At 40.0% G+C, this 19,962-nt stretch overlaps 1 protein-coding gene across 1 annotated transcript; it reads right to left on the reverse strand.

Annotated features, from left to right (window-relative positions):
- Positions 1–528: 528 nt before the first annotated feature.
- si:dkey-33c9.6 (active breakpoint cluster region-related protein) lies at positions 529–19,713 on the reverse strand. The gene is made up of 22 exons (XM_031727148.2): positions 19,532–19,713; positions 19,243–19,361; positions 18,378–18,482; positions 16,060–16,293; positions 13,280–13,387; positions 13,141–13,195; positions 12,984–13,036; positions 12,681–12,818; positions 12,434–12,555; positions 12,083–12,251; positions 11,631–11,744; positions 11,463–11,538; positions 9,762–9,857; positions 9,479–9,553; positions 9,272–9,369; positions 8,771–8,872; positions 6,597–6,760; positions 6,188–6,327; positions 4,159–4,293; positions 2,651–2,756; positions 2,187–2,328; positions 529–741 (listed from the first exon to the last, which is right to left on the reverse strand). The coding sequence occupies exons 1-22, from the start codon at positions 19,638–19,640 to the stop codon at positions 655–657; spliced, it is 2,547 nt and encodes an 848-aa protein (XP_031583008.2). The 5' UTR covers positions 19,641–19,713; the 3' UTR covers positions 529–654.
- Positions 19,714–19,962: the final 249 nt, after the last annotated feature.

A 19,962-nucleotide genomic window follows, 5' to 3' on the forward strand; every position in this document is an offset into this window, starting at 1 on the left:
CTTGGTGTGCCACTGCAACCTGCTTCACTTACTCTGAAAAAAAAAACAACAACTTAAAATCACCCTTTTTTGCTAAAGTTCCTGTGAGCAACTTTGAGTAAAAATGAGGAAAAGGACAGAAATTTAAAAATTGGCTTTTAATTTTGCCTGGGCAGTCATCCTGAGAATTAAAAAAACAAGGCAATTGACAATGAACAGATTTCAGTTTTGATTCCTTAAGATGACCTTTTACTGAAAACTAAATCGACTTTGTTGGGACGCCTAACAGGTCATGAATGTACTGAACAGACATGAAAAGTCATCATTATCTGAATCTAATGCTGAAAATACTGATATGACTGAAAGGTTTGCTTTGCTTCCTACTTCATATTATGTAAGTTTAATATAATGTGTGATGTAGGTAGAGAACTATTTTAACTTTGGCCAGTTTAAATGCTTGACGTGTCTTTTATGACCTGCTGCTGTTCGGGACATATTCAACAACAAATTTCACAAATTTTAAATGTTACAAAAACACACAAGAGCTCATTTTTTAAAATTCAATAAATAGGTTTATTGTTATTGGTAATCTTACAGCAGTCTCTCAGTGTGGTTTCTAACCATTTATATGTCTTTCTGGCCATGACACAGCTGGTGGTCTCATATGTGGGTGGCCTAATCCTCAGTGTCTGAGTCATGTGGCAGAGAGAGCTGGGCTTCAGGGAGGTTGTTGCACTGCAGGTAGCTGAAAACGACTTGGACCTGAACACACACACACACACATCATGTCCATGGTGAAAGAGACACAAGTTTCTAAGTTATCACACACCTCAGGGCTTTGAAATGTATTTCAGTTCAAAATGTTGCACAATTTCTGGAAACTGAAAACAAACTCTGAAATTTTAAACTGAAAACTGATGATGTCATTATGTCATACTTTTTTGGAGTTTCAGTCATTGATCGAGTCACGAGGTGTAACTGAATAGTCTGAGCAGCCATAAAAAAGGAGCTGCTTGAATTCCCTACATACCAAGGAAAGGTAAAATTTCCTTTACTACCTCCTTTAGCACAGGATGCACTGGCTGGACCATGCTTTATGAACGGAGCAATTCAATTATTCATAACAAATCAGTCAAAAAAAAAAAAAAAAAAAACTGTTCCAAAAATTATCAGAAAAAGTGGGACAGATACTATAAATGTTAAACAGAAGCATGTTTTCATGTTCACACTATAGCTTTTAGTATGTTTTTAAATTTTAAGAACATTTTTTAAACCCAGAGCTGAAATATGAACAATAATGAAGATGCTGCCTCTTCAGATCAAGCTTCTAGTTTATATCATACACTACAAAGTTTTTTTAAGGTTTGCTGTAATTGAATTTGTATTAGTTAAGTCTACTGCTCTATTGATAGCATTCAGGATATTTTTTAAATTAATTTTTATGTCAGGTTAACTGGTGTAGGCTCGAGCCCCCAACCTCCCTCTCTGAAATAGATAAATAGAGACAGAGACATTTTCATCTATGGCTAGTTTCAGATCATTGGGTAACCCAACATGCATGTCTTTGGAGTGTGGGAGGACGTTGGAGTACCCATAGAGGGCCAACATACACACTCCACACACAAGGACCCCAGCTGGTTGGTGGATTCAAACCTAGGATCTTCTTTCTGTGAGATCAGCGTGCCAACAAGTTTGGTTGAAGTAAGGGGGAAATTTTGTAGACTGCTTCCTGGACATTGTAGTTTCAACACGGTAAAACATCTGGCATCATACTGTTTCCTGGGCTCTTTATCACACATTTCATTGACCTAACAACTTTTTCCATTGAGACCAAAGAAAAGGAGTCAGGGAGTCGAGTTTGGATGGTTAGACCTTATGCCTGTTTTCATGCCCCACCTCAACTTATCATTACATTTTCTCTTATTGAGTTTCCCACTCACCTGACCTGTAGTCTATACACTCCCAGCTGACAGTGGTTTAGGTTTGTGATTTCCTGATTTCTTTTCAAACCACGCCTTTTTGGTAAGTAATGCTCGCTCTTTACTCTGACATTTACTTTCACCTTTCGTTTGTTTTTACTAATTATTTCACTTTGGCATTAATTAATCATGAAAAAAATAAAATAAATAAAATACAACACATTTGCAGACATTGTGTTGAAGACGGCCAATTCCAGACATCAGTCTTTTTCTCAGGTATTCACTCACCTGTACCACCACCTCCTGAGAGATATCCACAGTGGGCCCAAGGTGTCCCTGCCCAGCCACCGGGGGGCGTAGGAGACTCGGCCCAAACACAGTGGCAAGGTTTAGTAGAGACATCTTGTTAATGTGTTGCCTCTCTGAGACTCTGGAAGAAAAAAAAAAGATTGAAAATATTAAAAAGTTTTAGGCACAGACTGAAAATATCAGCTGATTTGTAAAGATAAAAAATAAAGTTTATATTTCTTACTTCCCTGTATAAGGTGTTCTGGTTAACTGACCATTATAGCATTTTGTGCAGTTTGTTTAATGAGCTCAGTGTATTTTTTTTTCATATTCCCACATATTTTTGAAAGTAAGCATTTTTCAGGTTTGACTAACAGAGAGAGCAAAATTCACTCTAATAATTAGCCTGAAGGTTAAACCAATATAACCGTGTCATGGGTGAAGCTGTGGTGCCTGATTCATACCGTTGGAGGTGATGCAGCAGGTAGAGGAAGGTGTGGCGGTTGGCATCAGGACAAGACTGCAGCAGGGACAACATGGAGACCAGCCGTGGGTTTTGATCCTGGATGTCTACATGAAAATCAGCCAGCATGCAGTTAACTAAGTGGGGTCTGTGAGACTCAAAGGGCATCATTTAAAGGTGCTGTTCATATCATTAAAGCTTATGGGAAACAGGGTTATTGTTCACTTCTGCAGAAGGAATTTCAGCGTTTATATACAAAACCCTTTTCCCCTGTATGTAAAATAGAGTTTATATAAAAGATGGACGCTCCCCATTAGTTTGTACGGTGCCACAGTGAAATCTCCAAAGCATTTTGACTGTTGCCATACTGTGCTTTGAAAGCAGATGTGGTGAGCGCGGGGTGGTTCTGACAATTAAAGCACGTTATACAGCACAAGCAAAGGTTGCGAAAAAATTTACCGCAGATGTCATTTCCTAAACATTTTTTTCTGATTTCAATTTAAAACATCCAGAAGACATAAAAGAATAATGTGAAATATTAATAATAATACTAAATATTGTGGCAGCAGACGTTACTGATCTTAATGCTCTTTTCTTTACCTTAACAATGTCCTGAAGACGAACCAAAACGCGCACCATAGATACTTCACCCTGTGTGTTATCCTCTTGTTCTGGTCAATTTCAATTACATTTTCATATATTTACCATTAAATCAAAACAAGTTCAAGGTAGCACTTGTTTGTAAGGTAAAGACTCCACAATAATAGACAGAAAACCCCAACAGTCAGACAACACCTATGAGCAAGCACTTGGAGACCCTTTTAACAGGAAGAAACATCTAGCAGTGCCAGGCTCAGGGTGGGGTAGCCATCTGCTGTGACCAGTTGAGGTGTGAGTGGAGAGAGATAGGTCAAAATACACTTATGGGAGGTAACAAGGACGCACTGTAGCACCTTTCCTCTGTGTTCACACAGGAACCCTCTCAAGTGAGTAATCAACCACAACCACAATGTAAAAAAGGCCCACCCTGTAGTGTACCCTGCTTTCTCCTCTTTTCTCGCTCTACTGAAAACCATCACATGCAAATGTGCATCATGCTGTATTCAGTAACACTTGAAACTAGTGTTCGAGAACTTATCAGTTCACTCTGGTCATAGATCAACAGTTGTTTTGCCATCGGCCTTTATGCAGCCAGATCTCTCTTGCTCGTCATTAAAAAGGAAGCACATCTAAGGCATTTCTGAACTGACTTCAGTTTTCAGGCCGTGAAAACTGACAGGAAGCAGAATATCTATTTTGATAGATGATTCATCTATGATTGTTTTTAGCTTCATTTTTTTCATTCCTTTACAAGCAGTAAAAAGCTTCTAGATGATGAATTTGCAGTGAAGAGATACCAGTTCTAAAGACAAACTATGTAAGTAGTTTAAACGTTTAGAGCTAAACTCCAGTGAAGTATGCATACAGTATGCATATGCTTTGTCATGTACTGGGGATGTGTTGTCTTACCTAGACTTCTTGTCAGACTCTGAAAAAGCTCAGTGGGTATCAGGGGTTCAGGCAGCTCTCTGAAGTACAGTTTGAGAACACCAGACACGGCGTTCACTTCTGCGCTTCTCAGCTTCGTCACCGCTTCACGGAGATCTGATCAGAAAAGAGACAGATAATGATAATTATCTGTATTACGGGTATCTTCGTTTGGCCTTCACTTCCTTCCTCACAGGCACAAGAACATGTATGGGTATGCACTGCATTGCAGATATAGATCATCAGGTAAAAGATTTTGAATCAGAGTTTTTGTTTTTCTTATGATAAACAAGACAAACAGACCATAATATACTTTGGTCTGCGTATTAAGTGTTCATCCTCCAACACTGCTGTTCATTGAACAAGCTGTCTGATATTTTGAATGCGTGCGTACATTTTATTAAGTTTTTAAAGCAATGAGGTATTTTTAGCTAAACAGACATTTTAGTCATGCCGCTAGCAAGAATGACAGTGTTCACCTTTCAGTCAGTTCTTTCCTAGATAGAAGAAACATTTGGGTTTAAAGTCAGCTATCTTTGGCACAGCGCAGCACTAACAAGAGATATATGGGCTAAATGTTTCTGAGACGTTGCACCTAGGCTTGCACCTAGGCTTGAGAGTCAAGGCCAAATGTCACCACTAGCATTTCTCCTAGAAGAAAGTTACGATTTCAAGAAAATTTATTTTAATTATTTTGGTGATAGTTGAGTTTTTAAAAATCTTGGTCTCCAACCAATGAACTGATGCCTCTTTGAGCCTTCAGTTTTGTGACAAAGCATTTTAATTATATCTCTTTAAGTTATACTGTATGTTTAGTGCTAAAACATTATTGCTAAATACAAACATACAGGACTGTGCAAAAGTTTGGACTCACTTCTCTTTTTCTTCTTTTTCTTGTTTTTTTTGTTTGTTTTTGTTTTATGCTGCTTCAAAGCAGCAACATTTTTTCAAGTATTGCTCAAGTGATCTTGAGCAATAGTTCTCTAGGTTTTCTGAAGGTCTTTCAATATTTTTCTTTGGCTATTTGCAGCTTTTTCACTCATTTTTAGTCCAGCACTTGGACCGATTTCTTTTCTTTTGCTAAGTAGGCCTAAAAAACAATTCACAGCACAGTAAATTGGAAAACGTTCCATCTGAGACCTGACACAGGACCTGAGATATGCATCTGACCCTTAAGTTTGTCAATCAGCTGTTCACTGAAACCTCATCCGAAAAGTGTGGCTGTGAAAAAGGAAGGGAAATCTTAAGGAAGGGAAACAGGGAGAAAAGACTGAGGTATTTCAATTTCATTTTTCAGCATCCCAAAAACACTGCAGTCAAAGTGTTCTTGGATAGAAACACACAATGAAACACTATCAGTCATAGACTGGCCTCCCCAGAGCCCGGACCTCAATATTGAAGCAGTGTGGGATCACCTAAACTGGCAGTCAACATCCAAAGAAGAGCTTTGAATGCCCTTAAAGAAGCCTGGAGAGCTTTTCCTGAAAACTTCTTACAGAAATGACAAGCAAGCTGCCTAAGAGAGCTCAGACTGTGTTGAAGTATAAAGTTGAAATATTGACTTAATCTTGTTAGAATTGCACAAATGCTGTTTTTACCTTATATACTGTACTCCCATGTATGTTTGCACATGTTTCAATAACGCACTGCATCCATTTTCAATTCCTAACAAAACTTGAAAAAAACTTTTTAGCATGCTGATATGACGCACTATTTGGCAGGAAGATGAAACCCAGGATCACACAATTTCAAAGACAAAAATGCATGTCATTTCCCTTTACTGCAGTTCCTGATTCTCTCTCACTTTTACTATTAACAAAATGACTGTCCTAAATAATGTTTAAGAAAGAGGACGAGGCAGCTGAAAATGTCTGGGTCATGTTATAGAAGACCTGAGTGAAGAGTCTAAGCACTGGAGCTCACACCCGTTTGCTCCTTGCATTGCAAAAGCTGTTCTTGTCACTGCACTTTCCAACAGAAAGATAATTTTTCTGCATTATGTTTTTCTTACTGGTGTTGAACGCAGCCTTGAGCATGCTGATTTCACTAGTTGTTCCTGAAATCCTGTAGATTCCCACCTCGTCCATGCCTCTCCTCTCCACTTCCTCCACGCAGCATCGCACCACATGAGGAACCAGCACTCCCTCCTGTCTGACAGAGGATTGAGAGTTCTTTTTAAGCATTGTGTAAGTTATGTTACATTTGATTGATAGGCTGTTTCATTTCATTTCAATCTCCACTCCCGCCACACTTCTGCTTCCCTTTAATCCGCTTTCCCACAAATTAAACTGGAAACTAGCTCCGCGAAAGGGCACACAGGGGAAATAAAACTCTGAACCGAGCTACAGCTTTCAGTTTCAAGGTGTCTAGACTGTTCGGGTAGGCCAGCTGACACACTGACATGATAGGCAGGGACTTACTTTGCCACGGTTTCAATGGGGACGCCAAAGATTGGCGGCTGTTGAACTGTGGAGCTGGGTGGTCCCAGTGGGTGGGGACAGTACTTCAGAGAGAGGGTAAGCTCCACCTGCCCCAGCTGTAGGGTCTGTTTTTTCCATCGCTTATTCAGAGTTTTAGAGTCCAACTGATGAATACAGAAAAAAGTAAAGTTCAACTTGACATGGGGTTTTAAAAAAAGGAAATGTTAGGATCATTAGCTAGAAAAAAATCTATCTGGTGAAATAATTACCTTGGGCATTTTTACCCCTAACCTATATATCTGGACTGGCAAAAAAGGCATGTGCCACATTAATAATAATAATAGGCTTCATTTATGTAATACCTTTCAAAAATAGTTACAAGAAAAGACAGAAAATAAAGCAATATGTCTGTCTCTATGTAGCCTGCCTCTTGCCCTATGGTAGCTGGGATAGGTCCTCATGTGCTATGTGTGCCAAAGGTCAAGTTTAGACAATGTCCAATGCACTATTGGTTAACCTAGAATATGTGACACTCCTACTGTTGTCTCAAGGATGTCCTGGCCTACTCTTACTGATAACTGCCTGACATAGAAGGGTCATCAGGTAATGTAGCTCACCTAGGCTATAAAACCTAGGGTATAAAACTTGACCAAAAAGAACTATTTACTCTCTGTCTCTTCCATTCAGTGGCAATTTGAGGGTTTGTTGGAGCCCCAAGCAAAAATTCAAAGAACATTCATTACCTCGTTATAAATGATCTGACACCTAAAACATCAGTTCTATAAAACAACAGTAATGATATAGTAATAATAAAGAGAAAACCCCAACAATCAAATGACCCGCTATAAGCAAACAGCTGAGGATATTGGAGAGGAAAAATTCCCTTTTAACAGGAAGAAACTTCTGGCAGGCTCAGGGAGGGCCAGCCATCGGCAATGACCATGTGGGGGTTAGGGAAAGAAGACGTGACAAAAGAGAGGCCAGAGATTAATTATGACTAATGATTATACAACCAAATTTATTTTGGAAATAGAAAGGACCAAGCTAATTGGTTATGAAATGTTAACACTAACAAGTTAACACAAACAAGCTGACTGCAGGTGCCCTGACCACTGGGCCCAATCTCATAATCTCCAGCAGAGAACACATTAGGCTACTCTGATAGCCAAGTTAAATATTACTGAACATCAAAATAAACAAAAACAAATAATGTGATGCTCTATTATTCTGTCTGTCTCGCACAGTTATTTAATGTTATTTAAGCCTTTAGTTATCTATGATTAATTTGATTGCTCCAAAAACAAAAAAGCTTCCTTTTTTTTCCTTTTTCTCTTCCTCTTTTCTCTTCTTCTTTTTCTCACTCACCCAGGGATAACTCCTTCTCATTTCCGCTGAGTGGCTTTCATCGCTTACAATGGGAGTGAGTGGGGCCCATTTAGGGAGGGCAGGTCTCTCCTACTGTCACTGCAAACTTTGCACTACTGTTGCTGTAGTTTAAAATTTGTACCTGAAACCCAGACACTTGCCTGCATTTCCCTTCTGCTTTCACTCCACCTGTCATCACCCACTTTGATGTTTGTGTCTTAGGCATTTTATATTTAAAATGTTTTTATGTTTAAGATGTTTTATTTGATAAAACCTCTTGTAGGAACTGTTATCTCGTCATCTATTTTGAGCCAGTTTGCAAAAAATGGCCACGATGCCAAACAGAAAAAGTACTTAGCAACTCAGCTAATCATTCCATTCAATTCATTTCAAGCCAGAGATTAATAATAACCAATGATTACATGCAAATGCATGCATTTAGAAAAGTACAAGCTAAGTTAGCCATCAACACTGACTCAAACTCCATTTTCACTAATTGGTATTAAATATCCCGGACAAACCCCCATTTATCACGAAAAAGCTCAAGGAGAGTGACAAGGGTGGAGTCCTGTTGCAGCGTGAACCGCAGTTTCTGTGGGCTCAAACCCAAAATAGACATTAACCGGTTTGTCACTATGAGAAACACATTTGTTTGAGTTTTAAACAACTGTTAAAAACCATTTTTAACATATATTTTTTTTCTTCAGTGTTGCTGGGAAAGATCTTGGATTATATGTTTAATATTATATTGAAAACCAGCTTACTGATGTTAATAAAGATAAAGGTGAAGTTCTTTGGCATCTCCGTACCTTTACTGTATTTTTTCCCAGAACAGTATCATCCTGTCCATTTGACTGACTCACACATAACACCCTCAAGTTCTGTGCACCGTCCACCTGGAAAGACAGCTCCTGTTTGAAAAAACAAACAAACATGTTAACAATGAAAAAAGACTTTAACTTTCTTAAGCTGCATCAGGAGAATTTATGTCTTATTCTGAATCCTTCACTTCTGCCTACTAGTTGGATTTAGTTTCGATTTTACTGCCTCTGATAATGTTTAAAGCATGGTATTGTCACACCAAAAGTGCAGACTTTTTTAATCCCCTAAGCTCAAGCCTGACATCATGTCGGATACTGTCTAGACATGAAGAAGAAGTGAAGAATTTTCTACCTTGAACTGGTTGACAAATCCCATCTAGAAGATAGCAGGACTTTTCCTCAAATGCTCTGATGTCTCTTATTTTCTTTACTTAGCTCAATATTAAAGCCAAATGTGTTATTTCATATTTCAAAGGGCTTGAGTCTAACCTGGTCCCAGTGTGGGTTTAGGCTGAGGACTGAAGAGTGTGTCTGTGTCTGCTGATCGTAAAACTTGAAGCCATCCACTTCCACACACACATACACACCTGAGTGAGAAAGAGAGAATCATTAATGACCCAAAGACTATTTAGCTTAGACAGAAGACATCCCAGTCTCTCATGATGCTTCAAAATTGCTAAATATTGCACAGCATACAAGCTGGCTCCTGTAGGCCAACAGCAGAATCAATGGCCACACTCAAAGTCCCACATAACGACTCCTCGTTCAGTCCTGAGGAAAGAGACAGAGACAAATCTCACTGGATTCATTCATGCTGAACAAAAGCGTAATGGTAATACAGGACATACACGAGGAAAGCTGTGGTAAAAGGTATTGTGGGTCTCATGTAAAGATCAAAGAGAGAACCTCACACAGTGTATTGCATTTCAGACACAGATGTGATTGTGTGGTGAGAAAAACGTGAGTCTTAGATGTGTACCGGCGTTAGTGCTATGTAGAGGTGGTTGCTGGGTCATTCTCAATTTCACACACGAACTGGTCAACGTGAGCAAGTCTGGAGGGACAGTTTCTATGTCTGGCAAACATGACACAAAGCAAATAACAATCAGCTGACAGAAGAGTAACACATTAGTCTGGACCCCAGTGAGAGAAACTTGAAGCTCAGCTCAATTAAAGCTCAAAAAATAAAGCACATAAAAGGCAGGCTGCAAAAAAAAAAGCCCTAAACTGCCATTTATCATAATGACTACTTGAGGCTGATTCCAAAAGCGAGTCAGCTCCCAACTACTCCCATTTTAAAAGAAATATGGCTATGGGATTTAAGTGGTGTTAATTAGTACTAAGGAACCCATAGTGCACCAAGAAAATGCTACCACTACCAGCTTGAACTGTTAATTTAAAACAGGATTGAGCCATGCATTCATGTTGTTCATGTCCAATTCTGATGTGAACATCTGACTCATCAAACCAGGCAGCATTTTATTATCTAATCTTGGTGGGCACATGAGATTCAGTTTCCTTTAGCTGAAAGGAGTGGCACCTGGTGTGGTCTTCTGCTGCTATAACGTCCAAGCATGTTGTGCATTTAGAGACGCTCTTCTGCACACCCTGGTTTTGACAAGTGGTTCTTTGAGTTACTGTTGCATTCTTGTCGGCTCAAAGCACTTCAGCCATTCTCCTCTGACTTCTGAAATCAACTAGGGGACTTCCACTTACTGGATATTTTCTCTTTTTCATGCAATTCTCTATAAACCCTATAGATGGTTTTGTGGGAAAATCCAAGCATATCAGCAGTTTTTGAAATACTCAGAGCAGCCCGTCTGACACAAACAACCGCAACACATTCTATGTCACATTTCTTCCTCATTCTGATGATCACTTTGAAATTCAGCAGGCGACCTTGACCAATGGCTACAAGCTTAAATGCAAGTTAATGTCATGTGGTGTTCTGATGAGATATCCGATATGAGATACGAGTAAACACACATTTTAACAGCTGTACCTAATGAAGTCATCAGTGAGTGTGTGGTAGCTCACACAATAACACAACAGCTCACAATTAGCTGTTATCTGGCTCTGCGATGTACCCATGCATAGCACCCAAGCTAGCTAGTATTACAACCAGCGTATAATGGCCAGAAACAAGTATGCACTTTACTAGAGACATGATGAAAATATTAAATACAGGCCTTTTTCTGTCTTTTCTTTTTTTACACGTGGAAATGACGCAACACTGCCTCACATGACCTACAGAACATTTTCTAAGACCCTCAACTTCCTTAAACATAATAAGTAGGCATTTTATAAAAAGAAACCGCATGCTGTCCATGAGACATTTCACATCTCTTCTCTCCTAAGTCAATTGTTAAAGATGTTACAGCTTCACTTTAAACAACCCCCTCAAGTCTTATACACAACCTGCTAGCAGCACAACAGAAGATGGTATTTTAATAAGTAAATACACATTTTAATAAATTAAACTAAATAATTAATTATGTTTAGTTTATTATTTAGCTATTAAACTAATTAAAAATATGCTCCGGGGTGAGATTGACTTCAATCACTTGAATTAAACTTTCATGACATACAGCTGGCCACAAAGACTTAACAGTGCTTGAAAAGCTACAAATAGATTAGCAGAGTAATTACACTCCAGAGTGGTCAAAAGCTGTGTACTCACTAGTTGTGGTGAGTTTGTGTATGGCCTGCCTCCATTCTTCTAGTTCATAGAGAGAGGAGAAGAGGAGAGCATGACTCTGTGATGAGACAAAAACAGGCCATTGTGTAATCTTAATCTGTTGTTTAGGACTTAAGTGAACTACATTAGGATGTGTGTGCGCTCGTATACCTTGCCACTGGGGCTGTGCAGCTCCAGTCTGTAAGCAATCAAGTGTGTGAGCAACATCAGCTCCATTTGTTCCAGTTTCTTCTGGCTACGGGCTGCCAGGCTCCTGGATGTTTTCTTCATACAGAGAAATGCAGTGACAGTTCATAAGAAGTTGCTGACATTTGTAATGTATGTTTTGTGAATTTAGGCGGTCATACCTAAGTATCACCATTATCTCATTGTCTGGTTACTTTAAAAAGTTATTTCAATTATTTGTTTCTTCTTTCCTGTAAAACTAAAAGTTGTTACTCCCTTATTCTACTGTGCAGACTGATGAGTATGTTTAGGTACTAGACAAAAAAAAAACCCCGTTGTTAAATGTAGGTTGCAGGCGGTAATATGAAGTGCTACCAGAAAAGTTTACATTTCAGTCATCTGGTTACTCTCTCACTCTCTGTGTCATAAACACACACCGGATTTTGCCGGAGCTGCTGTAGTAGCTGCTGACGCAGGACGTACATCTTTGTTCGTATGCTGTGTAAGCGCGCGTTGGTTTCTGGCGGCCGTTCCTTGTCTGCAACCCAGCGAAGTTTGAGACCGGCGAGGGGCAGATACCAGCAGAATCTGTACTGGTCCTGCTTCCTAGGAGAAACACAGCACACACAGGCTTCATGAGATTTCTGGGTTTTTTTTGCAAGTCTTTCGACACCTTTAAACAGGTTTAAGAGGGTTCCTTTTTAACTGTGAAAAGGCACATGAACACTGCATGTTGCACGTTGACCACATTCCCCACAAGCCTTAATGTGCTCTCGTGCTAAGCTCACCCTCTATTTGCATGTTTAAATCTTGTGCACAGCAGGAGGTCGGTGTAAAGGAAGAGGTGACGCAGGCTGCGTTCACCCTCACTCACATCCACCACAAAGCCATCTCGCATTAGCTGGCGTCTCTGGGAGAGTACACACACACAGACATGTTGTAATATGGGCGCATGTATACATTCAGCAGGGGATACGTCCTATATAACATTTCTCCATATTCATTTGAAGGGATCGGGTTGGAGACTATGCTCACCATCCCACGACTTAATGTGACCTCCCGTTTACTTTGTGAACTCTCGTTGACACCAGACAGGAAGCTGCGAGACAATCTCAGAGCTTCCTGTAAGGCTGTGTAATCTCTATGCTCTGTTGGCGTCGTCTTCAGGAGATCCTACAAGATGACAGAGTTTGCCAAATCAGAAAAAAAACAAGAAAGAGCTCCTGCTTCAGGAAAAAAAAAATGTAGGGATTCTTATTGAAAAATGATGCAATCAAACACCAGAGCGATTTAAAAAACTCCAAGAGGAGGATATTAATAAAATCATCCATGTTTTACCTGCAGCACTAATGTGGTCTTTGTAACTCTGTCCAAGGGCTTGTAAAGAAGAGCTATAAACACAAACACAGCTATTAGACCCTGGCAGACATGTATGTATTTTGTAAAAAAAAAAAAAAACAACAAAAATTTAAAAATCACATTTTATTCTAAGTACCTTCAAATGTGTATGTAGTCCGAGCTTTGTCTGTGCCGTTGTTAGACATCATGCTCTGAAAAAGCAGCAGAAGATGCAGTAACAGTGATGCTGTGTGACTCAGCTAAATGTTACTGTGCGAGTGCAGGGTTTTTAGTACCTCGGCCAGAGTTCGGAAGCGAGGGTCTGAGTGTGTGCACTTCCTAACCACTTCAACAGCTTTCACGTAGTTTTCAATGAAGCCACCATACAGACCAATCTGGCTCACCTGCAAAGGTAAAACACACTGAATGAAAAGACTCCAAAGTCTAACCTCGATGCACATATAGCTGTGTGACGCTTGATCAATAGCCTGAATAAATCTGCAACAGTTCAGGCTGTTTATCGCCATCTAAAATTGCCTGGTGTGCAAACATTTTAACCCAATGTCTAAACTTTTAGTCTGAAACAGGAAAAATGACACTTCTGTGAATGATGTCATGCTTCCCTTTTGTCAGCCGTATCTTTCTGGGGGAGATTTTTTAAAGACGATTTTGGCCTTTATAGCTATAGTTCACCAGAGTCACTGGACAAAACCTGAGTTACATACAACAAACAAAAGCTCATTTCCATTACAGTAAAATAATAACAGCAAACCTAAAACTGAAACAGCCAGATGGAATTCAGCCATCTGTCACACCACGTCTCTGTGACTCATCGCAATATGAGACTTGAAGAGTCATATTGTCTTCAGAAAATGATCAAAGTGTCTGGAAATGTATGCTAGCTGTACCACAATGTGTATTGCAGCCAGTTTCTTGTCTTAATGAGGACTCGTAGCACTTTACAGTAGATCCTTACAGCACTTTATTCGATTCATTATCCTCCTTTCATTCGCGCCTATATCGTGCTCTCAGGTTTTGGAAAAGCACTTGTTGTCCTTTGGTCACTGTTGTATTTGTTGGTTTTGTTGCGTTTCTTCGTTCTCCCTGCTTTTGTGTTCTCTTGCCTCTGTCATCATGTTTAGCATTAGTCGTCATGCCTGCCTTTATTTGACTCATTCTTACTTCCTGTTTTATTGAAGGTTAGTTTTCTCTGTTGTCTTGCTTTGGTTTTACTCTCTGCTCTTCTCCTTTTCATTGTTATCAACTTTATCTTTCATTGTAGTCATCTGTGTTTGACTGTTTCCTTCAATCACCCACTCATATGCATGTGTATAGTACAGTATATGGTCAGTTTGTGTCTGCCTCTTGACTCTAATGTTCTTTGGGATCTTTTGTTCTTTCCCCTTTAGCTTTTTGTTGGGTCAGCCAATGAAGGCTCACTTTTTGTGGCGCTTCAGATGGCTCTGTGTCCTGCATTGGTATCATCTCGCTGCCACGCATTGACACCTATGCCCAATTTAGAATAATCAAACACAATCAAGAACTGAACCACTCCCACATTTAAAATGCACAGCAACTGCAAACAGATATGTTTTAATAGTTTAGGGTACCTGCTAGGGTAAAGCCCACCTCTTGCCTAATGTCAGCGGGGATATAGTCCCTCCACCATGACCGTTTGCAACAGGGAAGTCAAACTCATTTTACGTTGCAGGCCACAGCTTTTCATCTCAAGTCAACCAGACGGATGACAGTTTCTTTTCTGTCAATGTAAAGACGTTTAACTGCACATTTAATCCCTGACATATCTTATATGAGAAAAAGAAGGGCAATTTCAACAACATGTCTCAGTTTTATAAAATGATAAATAAATACTAGTGTAGTATTGGGTTTAACTGTAAGAAATAAAATCACAGAATAAGTTCTGGTAGGGGATTGTTTTTATCATTACACAGAAATGATTTTTCTGTGGACACATTGTAAAAACCAGATCTTTTTATGGTAGATATGAATGTTCCTGTTTTTTTTTCATTGTCATTTAATTGTTTATCGGTTACTTTGCCACTATAGTACAAAATGCTGTATGGGAGGTTTTTATCTGTAGGAGATGCTGTAAATTTTATGAAAATACAGTTAAAAGTCTAAAATTGATCTCCTACAAAATGTTTTCCAAAGATGATCCTTATATTTGACACCCCTGCTCTACAAGATAAGGAGGCTAATATATATATGTATAAAATTGACGACTGCGTTAAGCTTTGTTTTCCCTATTTCCTGTTTGTGTGTAACTTCATAAACCGAATAAAATTAGTTGTGTGTGTGTTAGTGTTTGATTTGTATGACTGATTCAGATGTGTCCATAGCACACCAACTCAGGTGAGGTTGTTGCAGCAATGAAGCTACAAATGAACGTGGACATTACGCGCATATCTTTACCCAGTAAGCATCGTTTTAAGCTGAGCAGCTGCGATTGGCATCAATCAGAAGTTCAGTGTCTGTTCCAGAAAAGCATTTCTGCAGAACATCTGATGTCAGATTGATATTCAAGCTTGACCACTTCAATGACTATGTTAATGTGTTTGTGCAGGAAGCTGTGCTCGTTTTGTCTGTGTTGCTGATCTTCATTGACTCAACTGATAAAATATGTGGTTAAAGGCTCCTCTGTGATCATAGTAAAGTCCGTAAATACAGAGCCTATGGCTTAGCAAATAATTGCTCAGTGTACAATGGAGTGTTTGTTTTTTTAAAACAGCTGCCTGCTGTCACTTAAAACACATTTAACGAGAGCCACCGTGGGCTCAGAAAAAAAGTATCAGTCACACTGTGGTTAGAACTGCCGCCTCACAGGAAGAACGTTCCTCCTTCAAACATCTGGCTAGCTGAGGCCTAATTCTCCCTGTCCATGTGCGGATTATCCCACAACTTCCTCCAACAATCTAACGGCATGCATGTTACGCTAACCGATGATTCTGAAAAAGGAGAATGGAGAGTAACTACTGAACCATTAGGGAACTGTCGTTTATCTGTCTGTGGATTTCCACAACTGAAGCGTAACATACAATGCAAACAAAAAACTTACCATTTTCTGGAACAGGTCCCCGACCACCAGCTCAAAGCTTCTGCATCTCATTTCTGTCTCGTTACCAGTGCTGATCTCAGTCTGGTCATAAGCACTCAAACGGGCTTTCAGACCTGTGTAAAACGTTTGATGCACGTCTCTGAGCTCAGGCACCTGGTAGAAAACGGTCTGGACCTGCTGGCTGGACAGAACTGGTTGAGAGGTCCCAGCTGAAGCCCGCAGAGCCTTCATGGGCTAGACAGCAAAACAATTAAAAAAAATAAAAGTTGTGTTAAATGGCAGCCAGTGTGGGTGAGAAAGAAGAACAATGTGGTATGCTGAAAAGAGAAATAGGCTGTGGTGAAGTGAGAAGGACATGAATGTGTGAAACGTGCAGTTCACATGTGATACATCTTGCAAAGCTTTATTCAACCATCTCGTTGCCTTTGGCACATACATGCAAACCACCACGATAACCGGAAGTGCATACCAAATGTTACATTTAGTCTCTCAGTGATAAGAGCACGGTGGTCAGCTCACAACTGCACAAAACACAGCAGCCATGCTAAAGGATCAACCGCACAATTTCATTTCATTTCTCACATCTTTTTTCTTGTCTTATGTCAAATGAGTCAGAAACTGTAGGAATGGGGAAATGAGTGTAGCTGTTGTTATTAATAGCACTAAAAAGAGAAAGAAAAATAGATTCAGGCACTCGTTATTGCACCATCATTTCCTGACTTAATTTTGTTTGATAGCGCTTATTGGCATTTGGTTGGCCAACACTCAGAGCAATGGGAAAGTCCAAGGAACCCAGTGAAACTCTGAGAAGGAGAACTGCAGATTTGCACAAGTCGGGAATGTCTCTTTGAGACATTTCTGCACGACTGCAGATTCTAAGATCGTCACTTCAAACAATTGTACTTAGTGCAAGTTATTTGGATGCGTCGCCTCTTTCCCAAGAAATGGAAGAAGATCCAAACAGTCAGCCAAGAGGGAATTGGTTAGGATGCTCAGCAACAACCCACCAAAGCTCGAGCCTACAATGAACTGGAGACTGCTGGAACCAGCCCATTCTCATTCCCGACGCAAAACATACCAACGATTTGTCACATCCCGAGGCGTCCATTGGGAACGCGAAGGTAACCTTTCGCTTTCCCACGGGACGCGCCGGGTTGTGGATGAAATCCAACAGAATGACACTGCTGCGGATTACAGCTGTTCCAGCCATGTATTCCTGCCCTAACCCTAACCTTAATGCTAACCATAACCTTATCTCTAACCTTAACCACAACTTTGATGGTGTTAGGTAGCGTCTTCCAAAGCGATTAAAATAAATGTACATATGCAGACTGAGTCCAAACAGAAAGATAACATACCAACGATTTGTCACATAGCATAATATGTTATGCTTTGGGAGTGAGAACGTTTTGGCTGGAACACCAGAGTTACTGTCCACAGTGAAGTGAAGTTTTACATCAACGTGGACTGAGAGGGTGGCAAGCAAGGAAGAAGACCTTGCTCCAAAATTGAATCCTCAATCCTCAAAATTGAATAAGCTCAATTAAAATTTGCAGTAGTCCACATGTGCAAGCCAAATGCCTTCTGGTAGAAAGTTTTGTGGTCAGACTATTTGGCCAATATGACAAGAATAGTTTTTGGAGGAATAAAGATGAATTCAAACCTGAGAACACTGCACTAACTGTCAGGCATGGTGGTGATACCATCATGGCCTGGGGCTGTTTTGCTATCAGTGGTGCTGGAATAGCAGCGCAAGATTACCATGACATTCACACTCATGATGAGTGTATGCAAACTGAGCACACCTGTACTTTAGTTTACAAAAGAAAAAAACAAGCACCAATGAGAGTTAAAAACTGTCTGCCCCTCGTTCAGAGCCACGTAAAGCTACGGTAACTTCTCGCACCTTGTGCTACATGTTTACTTTGTACATGGGAGTGGTTTCAATAGTTTTATAAAAAGAAAAGGGGAAGCCTCATCCACAAAGGAGAACAATCTATTAACCACTAAAGAAGGAAGCTGAATAATCAAGACTTTGTTATATGTGATTGCTGGACATGATCCTGTGTAACATGTTAAAAAAAAGGTAATGTTAACTAACCAAGAACAGGCTAAATCATTATAGTAAGTGTGGTTACAGTTGAACAACAAAGCAGAAGTGAAACATTAATAGTCTAATAGTTTTTATTGTTGTAAAATAATATTCAGTACAGTGAACAAGTGATGACACACCTGTCTTTGACTAACGAGAACAGAGAGCTAAACATAAGAACTGAGAAATGCAAATTTGTACTTGTGTCTGTGTGGGTTAATGTTACCATCAACAGGGTGTCCAGCTCTCTGAGGTAAATCTCCTCGCTCTCCAGGATGCCTTTCAGCACCGTGAGCCTCCTCTCCAACATTTCCTCCTTGCTGCATGTTGTCTGGATCACAGGTGTGCAAAGCATGAGAATACATCACAGCGCCCCCTCAGACTCGAGGTTATTGTCAAAGAGTTTTTACAAAATTTGCGATGCTAACATCTGAAAAAAAGGCCAAAGTTATCATCACCGCAGGACTTTCAGGGTGAATCAGAACGTTAGATGTTCCTGTTCAAGTCCCGTGGCTAAAGCAAGTCACGAAGGGCAAATCGAGCTTCAGGCCTTTTCTCACGAATCTCATACAGGTTGTTGGAGTTTCACAGGTTTGTACGATGTTTTTAATTTTTTTATGTTTTTTTGTATATGATGCGAGAGCTTCCTGAGATGTAACTGCCACTCAAGCATAAGTCAGATAAACATGGGAATCACACTAAAACTCTTTAAGGCACCTTTGTTCTAGATTTTGCAACACAAAGTTAGATTTCTCCCTGTTTGTCTTCCTGGGTGCTACCTGCAGTTGTGTCTTTTTAACCAACATAATAGCCAGAAAGGTCATTTTTACCAATATGTAGCAAAGCTTCACTGCTTCACTCTGTCTACTTTCTGTTCTGTGTTGGTTGCTTTCAAATTTACTCATGTATAAAAGGTGAAAACTATAGTGCTAGAGATATTTTTATATGTACTTCCCACTAGGCCATTGATCCTTCTCTATTTTCATCATGAAAATACAAGTACTGCAAAACTAAATGCAGTCTAGAAGACAAACTCAAGAAGGTACAAAGAGTCCGCAGAGTGATACAAAACACTGGAGTCGTGAACTCACAGGGGTGTCAGGGAAGTCCACGCTCTCAGTGTTCAGCGGGGAGAGAAAACAGGACACTGCCTCCTCTGGGAAAACGTCCTCCTCCAAGACATCAGCTTCTTCTGCCACTGCAGCAGACACTGTTCAGTCAGAGGGAGAAAAGCTCACAATTTCTCACATCTCCTTCTGTTTTTTTCTTTCTGTCTTTGAAAAAGTATTAATAGCAGAGCTTTTTTTAAGTTGTTTTTTTCCCCTCCCAGCAAACAAAACAAGAAAACGGCTGGAACATTCAGGTTAAATCTGCTCTCACCTGGTATGTTCTGTGACTCCAGATATTGCACAGCCTCCTGGTAGACATCCATAGCCGAAAAACAAGCCCTCTCCTCTGCGCGCTGGCTGAGTGTGGCGGTGCGCAGCATGTGAACGCACTCAGCTGGTGACAGAAAACTTCCTCTTTCTTTTAACGGTGCACAAAAGGAGACTGTAGAGAGCCGAGCATAACTTCCTGTGTGCGTGAAATAAGCTCACGAGAGCACACAACTGACATTTTTATACATTCTTACAGTTGCATGTCACTTCCCATCAGCGGGATATTATCGGCGTAGTGTTTATATGTTGTACTTTTTAAAGAAACTGAATATCAGATGAAAGTAGTTGAGCGAAAGTTGCCACACTAGTTTGAGGTAAGTTGAGCCAGAGTTTAGGTTGATCTACTCTCTATATCAGACCAACAAAACACCT

This window comes from Oreochromis aureus, linkage group 3, assembly GCF_013358895.1.
Source record: "Oreochromis aureus strain Israel breed Guangdong linkage group 3, ZZ_aureus, whole genome shotgun sequence".
Lineage (NCBI taxonomy): Eukaryota > Metazoa > Chordata > Actinopteri > Cichliformes > Cichlidae > Oreochromis > Oreochromis aureus.